At 43.6% G+C, this 12134-nt stretch overlaps 1 protein-coding gene across 3 annotated transcripts in view; it reads left to right on the top strand.

Annotated features, from left to right (window-relative positions):
* Nucleotides 1–12134, top strand: part of Kiaa1324 (KIAA1324 ortholog) — a 100576-nt gene that overhangs the window by 59583 nt on the left and 28859 nt on the right. For all 3 annotated transcript variants that reach the window (XM_008850404.3, XM_008850405.3, XM_008850406.2), the window contains 4 exons: nucleotides 5623–5770; nucleotides 6256–6336; nucleotides 6831–6936; nucleotides 7074–7223. In XM_008850404.3, the coding sequence (XP_008848626.1) occupies nucleotides 5623–5770; nucleotides 6256–6336; nucleotides 6831–6936; nucleotides 7074–7223 (485 nt within the window). The remainder of the gene's footprint in view (nucleotides 1–5622; nucleotides 5771–6255; nucleotides 6337–6830; nucleotides 6937–7073; nucleotides 7224–12134) is intronic.

Genomic DNA, 12134 nt, shown 5'->3' with positions numbered 1-12134 from the left:
TTATTTATTTATTTATTTATTTATTTATTTATTTATTTATTTAGTCTTTTGGAAACAGGGTTTCTCTGTAGCCCCAGCTGACCTGGAACTTGCTATGTAGAACAGGCTGGTCTTGAACTTGAGAGATCTGCCTGCCTCTGCCTCCCAGTGCTGGGATTAAAAGCATGTACCACCATGCCCAGCAATTAGATAATTCTTGAAACTCACTTCCCAGGCGATTTTAGGTTGTGCCTGTAAAGTTGACAGTTACAACTAATCAACGCAGGGGGTAATAGGACAGGATGCTGGATGTTAGTGGAGAAGAGCAGCAGGCCAAATATGGTGACTGTGAGGCAAGAATGAGAGAAAAATAGAGGTAGATATCAAAAAGACATAAACATGAAAAATTAAAAACACATGCAGATCCTTGCTGACTGGTCCATGGCAAATCTAATCTTCTCAGCCCTCAATTTACTCACCTTAAAAATGTTGATAAAGCATACCTTTAATTCCAGCACTCGGAAGGCAGAGGCAGGTGGATCTCTGTGAGTTCAAGGCCAGCCTGGTCTACATAGTGAGTTCCAGGCTAGCTGGGGCTACAGGGAGACCCTGTCTCAAAAAGCCAAAAAAAAAAAAAGCCAAAACAAAACAAAAAAACCCCACAAAATCCCCCAAAATAAAAAAACCAAACACTACTCAGGTAACGATTACATAAAATGATACATGTAAAGAATGTAGCCAGGTGTTCACACACATGCATGTAATCATAGTATGTGGAATGTTGGGGTAAGAGGATGGAGAGTCCCAGGCCAGCTTGGGCTACATAATGAGACTCTGTCCTAAGTAAACCAAGGCTTAGAGTGTATAGTTTAGGGATTGTTCTAATTTGTTTCTTCATTACTATGACAAAACACTCTGACCAATACCTACTTGGGGAAGGTTTATTTGGCTTGTATCTCCAGGGTCACAGTTCTTCAGGGAACCCAAGGTAGGAACTCACGGCAGGAACCTGGAGGCAGGAGCTGAAGCACAGGCCATGGAGGAATGCTGCTTACTGGCTTGCTCCTCTAGCCCGTGCTTAGCCTGCTTTCTTATGCATCACAGGACAACCTGCTCATGAGTGGCACCACTCACAGTGGGTTGGGCCCTCCCACATCACTCAACACTCAAGAAAATACCCCACAGATACGGCCACAGTTAGTCCAATGGAGGAAATTTCCCAATTGAGGCTCCCTCAACCCAGGTGTGTCAAGTTGACAACTAAAGCTTGCAGCAGAGTGATAAAGCATATGCCTATCATGTTCAAGGTCCCGAGTTCAAGTCCCATATCCCCAGAACCAATGACGAGGTGGGGGAAAGGATGGAGGGTGATGATGCCTCTGGTGCTAGAAATCAGTCAAACATGTTATTACTGAATGTGAAATGTCTTTGTTAAGGATTACACTGGCAAAAAATCGGAATTGTTATGTGCTTTGCAAATGTAACCCACTTATGGCATCCTTTTAATTATTCATCAAACTGCAAAAGTTATTTATAGCTAAGGCTGTGGAATACATCAGTATTAAATGTTTCTTTCAACAGGGGAATCAATGCTGTTAGGTTAGCTGGGTTATTTTGGAATAACTCTTTGTATTTTCATTTTGATAGTTATACTGACTACTGAAGACCTTGGAAAGCCAGGTTTCTTTGGCAGAGAGGGAACTTTGTGAACTAGCTTATGGCTTTCTTTCTTTCTTTCCTTCTTTCTTTCTTTCTTTCTTTCTCTTTCTCATTAGTACTTTGTTATTTTTATTTTATGTGTGTGTATAAGTAAGTGCACCCGTGTCATGCAGTGCCCACGGAGGACAGAAGAGGCTGTTGGATCCCCTGGAACTGGAGTTACGGACAGTTGTTAACTGACATGTGGGTGCTGGGATATGAATCCAGGTCTTCTGCAAGAACAGTCAATGTTCTTAAACACTGAGCCATCTCTCCAGCCCACTTACGGCTTTCTTAAGGGCCATTGTTAGGCAGCTAGGATCCGGGTTAGTCCCAGGCAAAACCACATCAGTGGGATTGTCTTGGTTTGCCCTTTTCTCACCCCATCTGTTTAATCCCCTGAGGCCCTAGGTGCCAGGCCCAGGGATTGGGTGTGGGGGTACATTATTAGTGTGCAAGATCAGGTTGATCTCTGTCCTCACAGAATCCATAGGCTAGTCAGGAAGACTGATAATGAAGGAAAACTTAAAGCATGATCAAAAGAGGAAATCCAGACTGCAAGTAAGCTTTAGAAAACATGCTTAACTTCGCCACTAATCAAGGAAATAAAATTTAAAGCCCAACTAGACACTAATTCCCCACCACGTCACATGGCAACGACAAAGTCTGTCAGTTCCAAATCTGAAGAGGATGTGCTCAACAGAGGCTCTCTTACACTGCTAGCTGGTGTGAATGGATACACACTTCGCAGAACAAGGTGGCAGTATCCAGTAAAGCTGGTGTTCACCCTCTGAGCAGCAGCTACTCCCAGGCGCTCCACTCACACCTGTGTGTAAGGATACAGGAACAAGAATGTTCACAGCAGGGGCTGGAGAGATGGCTCAGTGGTTAAGAACACTTACTGCTCTTGCAGAGAACCCAAGTTCAGTTCCCAGTACCCACATGGTGGCTAACCACTGATAACTCCAGTTCCAGGGTATCAAATCCCTTTCCTGGCCTGTGCACATATGATACACATAAACTCATGCAGCCTAATAAACATACACAAAGATAAAAATAAATCCTTTAAAAAGTATTCATAGCAGAGTGTGTACAATAGCAGACAACAAAAAACCAGAAACAATCTAAATGTCCATCAGTAGTAAATGTGGTGATAAATAATATATTAGGACCACACAAAGAATATTAGATAGCAGTAAAAATGAAAAGAGGGTCTTGGGGGTATAGCTCAGTGGCAGAGCACATGTGTAGCTTGTATTACATTCTCAGAGCACGGGTGCGCGCGCGCACACACGCACGCACGCACAAAAGAGGTATAATGTGAGTTGGATGAATCTCACAGCCATTAATTAAGCATGATATCATTTATATGAAGCTTAAAGACAGACAAAGCAGCATGATGCAGTGTATGGTTTAGTGATCCAGAGAACTTCATGGGAATGTTAAGCACCAGAGTCAAGAACATGTTTACATTTGGTAGTTGGAGTAGGAAGTATTGGCGGAAAGGGGGCGGGGCTAGCCAAGGCACAGGGTGAGTTCCGCTGTGCTAGATTGCCTTTACTTTGTTTTTAATAATTTTTATTTATTCTTTGACAACTTCATACATGCACATAATGTATTTTGAACATAACCTCCCCTATTTCCCTGTCTTAAACCTCTCCCATTCCCTCTGATACCTCTCTTCTTCCTAACATGTGTCCCTCCTACTTTCATATGTGTGTGTATGTATGTATATGTGTGGCGTTATTTACTGGATCATGGGCAACTACCAGAACTATAACTATGTCGAGTAGCTTGATCTTGTGCAGGTCTTGCACAGGCACCCACAGCTGCTGTGAGTTCATGAGTGTGATGGTCATGTATTCAGAAGACAGTGTTTATAGCACTTTTCCCCATCCTCTGGCTTTTACATTTTTTTTATCCCCTCTTCCACAATGTTCTCTGAGTCTTGGCAGGAAGGATATAGCACTTTTCCCCATCCTCTGGCTTTTACATTCTTTTTATCCCCTCTTCCACAATGTTCTTTGAGTCTTGGCAGGAAGGGTCATATGGAGGTCCTGTTTAGGGCTGAACACTCAACAGTCACTGATTCTCAACACTTTGATGGGTTGAGTTTCTGCATCAATTACTGCATATTGCAAAGAAGCTTCTTTGACTAAGCAGCACCGATCTATGGATATAAATATAAATATTTAGAAGGCAGTTTGGCACCGGGTGTGATGGCACACACCTTTAATCCCAGCACTCAGGAGGCAGAGGCAGGCTAATCTTTGTGAGTTCAAGGCCAGCCTGGTCTACATAGTGAGTTCTAGGACAGCTGGGACTACAGGGAGACCCTGTCTTAAAAAGACAAAAAGAGAGAGAGAGAGAGAGAGAGAAAGAAAGAAAGAAAGAAAGAAAGAAAGAAAGAAAGAAAGAGAAAGAAGGCAGGCAGTTTGACAGTTTAGTAGTTTGACATATCTATTTAGTCAAAACAATAGAAGATTCCCACCTAGGGCTTATGTCTTCTTCAGCCATGGGCTTTTAACCAGATTTACAGTGCCAGGCATGAATGCCCTCCTGTAGAGCAGGCCTCGAATCCAATCAGAAAGTGGTTGACAACTTCCATAACATTCATGCCACTATTGTACCAGTGGGTACATTTTGCCTGGCAGGTCAGTACTGTAGCATTCAAGATCCACTGTTGTGTAAGACCATTGATGACTTTTCTCCCCCTGTAGCCTGCATAGCACCTTCCAGCACTATGAAAGGTATGCTGTGCTGAATTTCTTAAGGTCTGTGGTAGATAGGTGCACGCTCTTTTTACCTATGTATAGTTCTTAAGTGGTTGATAATATATTAGAAGTAAGGTAGAATGAAACTGGCTATGAGAAGGAAAACAGGCAAAGCTCAGGGCACCCTTGCAGAAGCAGACAGAACCAAGGAAGACTTCTTAATGTTAAGTAGCATTTACTATAAGACCAGAGGAGGAATTAAACAAAGGGGAGGAGGAGGAAGTTTGGTCCAGGAAGAGGGCAAGCCCAGGGGTAAGAGAAAGTTTGGCATAATAATTGAGTCTGCAGTATAAAGTATAGGTCTGGAATGTATGCCTTCTCCCAAGGGCAACAGGGAGGTAGCCAATCACAGCAGCTTAAAGCAGGGGAGTGATGCAGTCGTGTTTTCATTCTGGAAGTCTCTAGCCACAGTTTGGAGGGAGATTGGAGGATGTAGGACCCAATATAGGACGAGTTTGGAGGCTACATTAGAGATGGTGTGGTAGAGAGTGAGGGAGAGACCTAGGGCCAGATGGACAGGGTAAGACTTGGGAGACAAAATAGACAGACAAAACTGATTACCTCTGATTCTCTGGCCATCCCCTTATTGTGAAAGCGATGTACATGTAGCATCTTAGAGTGGAGGTTTCTGGAAAATCAAGTGGGCTAGATGCACTTCTAAGTTCTGAAGGCTATCTTTGTGTATGGATTTTGACAACTTTGGGGTTAAGTAGTCTTGAATTTGAATCCCAACCTTGTCACTTGAAGGCTTTATGATGCTGGGCAAGGCACTCTCCAATCTTCAGTTCTCTCACCTAGTAAATGAACAGAAATCTTACTAATGAGCAGAAATCATGAATGTAAAAACATGTCGCTCAATAGCTGGGTGACAGTAAACAAGTAAAGTTTCTCATGCTCCACTTCACCTGCCATCTACCCCCAGGTCAGTTCTACAAAGTGTGGAAGCACATCCGTTTTGTTGGCTGTGCCCCAGGCCCCTTGATGTACCTCAAGTTACCTTTTATACTTTTCACTGAGCATGTTCAGATCTAAGCTTCAGCTTGTGACTCCTAAGACAGGAATTCTCCAGGGTTACCACTTGCTTTCCCCAGAAAACATGAAACCTAACACATAGCACAAAGCCTAGTAGGCTGTGCCCCTGCCAGAGATCTTAGTCCCTGTTTCCTTACAGGTCCAAATGGGTTCCCCGGGGTGACTACATCGCCTCCAACACGGACGAATGTACAGCCACACTGATGTATGCTGTCAACCTAAAGCAGTCTGGCACAGTTAACTTTGAATACTACTACCCGGATTCCAGCATCATCTTCGAATTTTTCGTAAGTCCCAGACTGGGAGGGGAGAGAGGAGAGCATTGGGGGAGAGGGCAAGACCCCCTGAGGCACAAATTCATTTTCAGGAATCAGTCACAAGTGTGGCTACACTTGGAAAATTATGTTTGTTTTCTCCCAAGAAAGCTGAGGGTAAAATGAGCTTGAGACCTCAGGAGACAAGGACAAAAGACAAAGGCAGAGGGACGCTAAGTGGGAGGACAGAGTCTGTGAAATTTCCAGGCATTTTGTCCTGTTCAGACATGATATAACACACAAGGGGCTGAGTTGCAAATTATTTCCCTGGTGTCAGTACTCAGATGTTTTGTGTGTAGCTAGCTCCCACCTGCTTCAAGGCTTATGAGTTCTGAGTTTGATCCTAGAGGAAATTGGCAGCTTTTTCCCATGAAAGCATTCTCTAGAGCACTGTGCAGCGTGGGGTGAGGCTCTCATCTCTTCAGGACGCTGAACATCTTATCAAACTCTTGTCTCAGGTCCAGAATGACCAATGTCAGCCCAATGCTGATGACTCCAGGTGGATGAAGACCACAGAGAAAGGATGGGAATTCCACAGTGTGAGTACCACACTAGCTGATCCCTAGAGGTCTCAGAGAAGGGGCCAATGGCCTTCTTCAAGGAGAGCATCCACTCCGTTGCCCCTGGAGGGAGGAGTCTGAGCTGTGGGAGTTCTCCTTATGAGTGATAGAATAGGCTGTATGGTGGCCTGTTTGCTCCTATGACTTCATAGGACTTTGAGGCTAGACTTCCTGGAAGACCGGAGAAGATTGAGGGAATACCAGTCAGCCCTACTGCCAGTCCCTTCTGGTTCCATTATCATCTCTCCATAAGAGGTGATCTGCTCATGATATATATAATACAAGGAGTGGGGCACAGGGAAGTATGAGAGGGTGAGAATAACAAAGCAGATGCGCTGAGAAGGGCTAAGCTGAAGAAGAGGAGGCAGAGGGTCAGAACAAGCACTACCTATTCAGCAAGGAGTTCAACAGGTATATTAGTGATGCCTGTCTCTGCAATGAACCAACGCCTACTTTATGTCATTTTATTTTAGGTCGAGCTAAATCGAGGCAATAATGTCCTCTATTGGAGAACTACAGCCTTCTCAGTGTGGTCCAAAGTGTCCAAGCCTGTGCTTGTGAGAAACATCGCTATAACAGGTACCAAGTGCAAGGCTGGATCTGGGGATCCATTGCAATCTTCCTGGACTTTGACTGTGAGAGGAAGGTGGGAGATGGTCCCTAAAGTCTGTGTCTGGTCTCAATCCTTGGTTTTCTGTATCGTTCTTCCTCCCCAGGGGTGGCCTACACTTCGGAGTGTTTTCCCTGCAAGCCTGGCACATATGCAGCCAAGCAGGGCTCCTCTTTCTGCAAGCTTTGTCCAGCCAACTCTTACTCAAATAAAGGAGAAACCTCTTGCCATCCATGTGATCCTGACAAATACTCAGGTGATGTTTCTGAGGGAGTGAAATGAGGGCAGAGTTGGGTACCAGCAAGCACATGGGAGAAACCAGGAAGTGGAACCATCTTACTGGCCATGCTTAAGACAGTAATTCTTTTCGTTTCTTTTTTTCTTTTGTGTTGGGGGCAGATATTGACATAGCGTCTTATGTAGCCCAGATTGAATTCACTATATATCCAAAGCTGACTTTGAACCTCTGTTCCAATATTACAATCATGTGCCACAATGCCTAATATTTAAAAAATGTAAACAATTATTGTCAAAGTTAATTTATAATAACAAAGAGGCTGTACTAATGAGCACAAACTTTTAAAAGTTTTATCTTTAAGTGACAAATAATTACATATGTATTTGTGAGATGCGATGTGATGTTTCAGTGGATTTCTGCTTTGTCAAATCAGGCTGCTAGCACAACCATTTTGTTGGGAAAGACTGAAGATGAAAGTTAGGATCTTTTATAAGACTAAATAGTAGCCACTGGATCCAAAGCAAGCTTTTATGGTTTTTTTTTTTTTTTTAATGATTGCTTTTGCCAGCTGTGGTGGTGCACGCCTTTAATCCCAGCTCTTGGGAGGCAGAGGCAAGCAAATCTTTGTGAGTTCGAGGCCAGTCTGGTCTACATAATGAGTCCTAGGACAGCTGGGGCAACAAGGAGACCCTGTCTCAAAAAGACAAAAAAAAATATTGTTTTTGAGAGAGAGAGAAAAAGAGAGAGAGAGAGAGAGAGAGAGAGAGAGAGAGAGAGAGTTTATATACACCATTTGTATGCAGAAGCCCACTGAGGCCAGAGGGTCAGATCGCCTGGTACTTGAATTACAGGCAGTTATGAGCCACCTGATGTGGATGTTGGGAACCATACCAGATCCTCTACAAGAGTGGTACATGCTCTTAACTGCTGAGCCATATCTCCAGCCCTTGTCTTGTAGGTTTTTTTTGTTTATTTTTGAGATAAGTTTTGCTATTTTGCCCAGGCTGGCCTGTGGGTCTAGGGCTCCTGGGCTCAAGCCATCCTCCTGCTTCAAGCTCCTGAGGCCTGTGCCACCATGCCAGTCTCTGAAGCAGATATTTTGGAGAAATCCAAGGTTCCTTAGAGCACAGTTTGAAAACAGCAACTCTAAAGTGGGAGAAGCCTCCAAAATCATCCTGATTTGAAAAACAGGAGCTGGGACTAGGGGAGATGGCTCAGCTATTTAGAACACTTGCTGCGCTTGCAAAGAACTGGAATTTCATTCCCAGCACCCATGGTGGAGGCGCACATAGTTACTCTAGTTCCCAGAGATCTGATACCTTTTTCAGGCCTCCATGGGCACCTACACTCATGTGCCCATACCCACACACAGACATATATACATATAATTTAAATTTTGTTTAAATAAATCTTTAAAAAAAGAAAGAAAAAGAAAAACAAGACCTGGTTATTTGAGAAGGTTTCTGGAGCATCAAAGCACTGGAGTAGCATAGGCAGTGTCATCAAAGGGCTCTCTGCTCAGTCAGCGCAGTGACAGGTACCCGACTACTCTAGAGTAAGTTTTGAAGCCAGGAAGGAGAAAGTCTGGTCTGCTTCCCCCCCCACCCCCCGGCAACCCTCATCATGATTCTGTTTTCCATTCTTACATAGAACCATGAACAAACCCAGCACAGGGACCATTCTTAAGACCCACATCCCTCACATTCCCACATGTCAAACAGGTTAATCGTGATGTGTATTTGCTTAACCAGGTCCAGCCATTGACCTTGTGGATTGCTTTTTTCTACACTACTCCTAAAACAAAAGACCTATTTATCTATACAGATCTTGCCAAATGTGTGTAGTTCTTCAGCCAACAGGAAAGTTTAGATCAGGGAGGAAGTTTCTAACTATAAGTCTAAATTCCTGTTTTTCCACTTGAATTTCTTATTCACTTTCCACCTCTATCAATGTTGGCCTTTGTTAGTCTGTCTCTGGTTCTGTTTCCAACTCAGCAGTTGTGCAAGGGTTTGAATGACAAGTTGACTGTAGAAAAACTACTGAGGAGTGTTTTGGTCAACTCTATATAACCTGATTTTTATCTCAGAGCTGGCATGAAATTGTTAGGTTTGGAGCCTGAATTCTTAGAGTCTATTCTTCTGCCATTGATTTCACAATCTGCCTCTTAGACTGAGAAGTGAGCTTTTAACATGAAGAATATGGTCACTTTGTTGACTACCTAGCCAGCCTGAGCACAAAGAGATGTCATACTTATTTGACAGTTGATACAGCATTATCTCATTTATTACTCAGAGCATAGTGTGGAAGGAAGTTCCCCATTTACAGATGAAGAACGTACATTTAGAGAAGTTGGGGGGCCCTTGCTAAGAGTCTGAGCTAGTCTGAGCTGTGCCCTTGTGTTCATTAGGTCCTGGGATCTGCCAAGGAAATGTTTTCTTTTGATAAAAAAAAGGTCCAAGGCAGAACATTGTACTCCTAGAAATGGGGAGAAGATACTGATAGGAGGAGGCAGGTGTGGAGAGAGGAGCTTGGGACCCCAGAGATAAACTATCTTCTTACCTTTTAGCCCAGGGCCAGCCCTTCTCAAGCCACATTCTGTCCCTCAACCTATGAAACATCTAGTCTACTTTTCAAACTTGACTAGTACCCAGCCTGAACCTTGGTGAAACCTGAGCTAGGAAAGTGAGGTCTGGCTTAGCATTTGGGTTAATCATTTACTAAAGCCATTTTCACAGTAATCTGTATATAAACAGCTAGACCATTTCTGTTAGACCTAGATCTAGAGTGTCAGGTTGAGCAAATATTTGACAAGCAGAGCAAAGATCTTTGTGCCAAATGCATTTTCTAACACATAATTTGTGCTTTGCCTGGGAATTGGCACATTTTCATCATCTCCCCACAAATCTCTCCTGGACAAGTCGGTAAACAGCATGCCTCCCTGGTCCCTCTCTGCTGAACAGTGCCTTCTGCTTGTTAAATGAGGTGAGAAGACCCCAGCTGTTTCTCAGTCATTCATTCCCTCTTGCCCAGACTAATAAGACAGGGACAGAAGAGATGGGGAAACTCCCCAGTGCAGGCCAACAAGACTGCCATTAGGAGAGTCTCTGGTCCAGGAAGTCATTTGGGAAAGTAAGGATGGGTTGAGAAGGAAGCACCCCACTAGAAATAAGGGGAAGTGACTTTCAATCCTTATTAAGTCTCCTGAGGCAGTTCTCATATAAAAGAATGTGCCAACTTTCAGGTAATAATAGTTACCGTCACTTGTTTTATTTTTTATTTATTTTATTTTTATGTGTATGTGTGTTTTGTCTGCAAGTACATAAGTGCAGTATGTGCATGCAATGCCCACAGAAGCCAAAAGAAGGTGTCAGAGCCCCTGGAACTGGAGTTACGGATGGTTGTTAGCTGCCAGGTGGGTGCTGGGAACTGAACCCAGATCCTCTGCAAGAGTAGCCAGTACTGTTAACTGCTGAGACAGCTCTCCAACCCCTATTTTTTTATTTTTTGAAAGATTTTATTTTTATGTGGATGAATGTTTTGCCTACATGTGTCCTAAGTGCACCTGTGCATGCAATGTCCACAGAGGCCAGAAGAGGGCATTGGATCCCCTGCAACTGGAGTTACAGGTGATTGTTAGATGCTAGGACCTGAACCTGGGTCCTCCACAAGAGAAGCCAGTGCTTTTAACTACTGAGCCATCTCTCCAGCCCTATTATTTTTAAGATTTATTTTATTATTTATTTATGTAATATGTGGCTATGTGGGTATATGTGCATGTAGGTACCTTCAGAGGCCAGAAGAGAGTGTCTTCTGGAGCTGGAGTTACAGGTGGTTGTAAGCAACTGAATTCTGGTCCTATGACAGAGCAGCAAGCATTCTTAATGACTGAGCCATCTCTCAGCCCCAGTTACTGACATTTTGAGAGTATCTAATTACAGTGGTCCAGGCATGTGCTGGCTCCAGCAAAGTAGATGGTATTATTCCTGCTTATGGATGAGAGGACTTAGAGAGGTTAAGTAACTTGCCTAACATGACACAGCTACTAAAGGATGAAGCAGAGGCCAAACACAGTTCTCTCTAGTTTAAAATCTCATTTGATGACACCATGCTGCCTATCAGGTACTATACAGAAGGAGAGATGGTCTTACTGTCATTAAGTGATCACCTGCTGAGGACACAGCATTCATATTAGAAGTAGTGGAGGCAGAAGTTGGGGTATTATAATAGACACCCTATTAATTGGTGTGTTCTTTTTGTTCTGTGTAGTGTGCATTTATGCATATATGTGTTCACACATGTATGTACAGGTGCACATGCATGAATGTGTGCCTACATACAGAGGACCAAAGTTTAATGTTGGGAACCTTCCTCAGTTGCTCTCTACCTTATTCATTGAGGCTGTGTCTCTCAGTTGAACACAGAATCCAATAATTCGGTTAGTTTAGCCAGTCAGCTTGCTCCAGGATCCCCTGTTTTTGTCTTCCAAGTATTGAAATTACAGGTGGGTTGCCACGCCCACCTGGCATTTATGTGCCTTCTGGGGCTCTAAACTCTGGTTCTCATGTTTGTGCAGCAAGCACTGTAACAACTGAGTCATCTCCTGGTCTAAAGTATCATTTTATTCTGCAGAAAGACAATTCCACCACCAGTCAGCTTGCTCCAGGATCCCCTGTTTTTGTCTTCCAAGTATTGAAATTACAGGTGGGTTGCCACGCCCACCTGGCATTTATGTGCCTTCTGGGGCTCTAAACTCTGGTTCTCATGTTTGTGCAGCAAGCACTGTAACAACTGAGTCATCTCCTGGTCTAAAGTATCATTTTATTCTGCAGAAAGACAATTCCACCAGAAATTTAAAAATTTGTATTTGCATGGTAGTGCACACCTTTAATCTCAGCAGGTGGATCTCTGTGAGATAAAGGCCAGCCCGGT

This window comes from Nannospalax galili, unplaced genomic scaffold, assembly GCF_000622305.1.
Source record: "Nannospalax galili isolate Female #2095 unplaced genomic scaffold, S.galili_v1.0 scaffold5, whole genome shotgun sequence".
Classification (NCBI taxonomy): domain Eukaryota; kingdom Metazoa; phylum Chordata; class Mammalia; order Rodentia; family Spalacidae; genus Nannospalax; species Nannospalax galili.
Note: the sequence above shows the minus strand (reverse complement) of the source record. Positions and strands in the feature narration are given on the sequence as shown.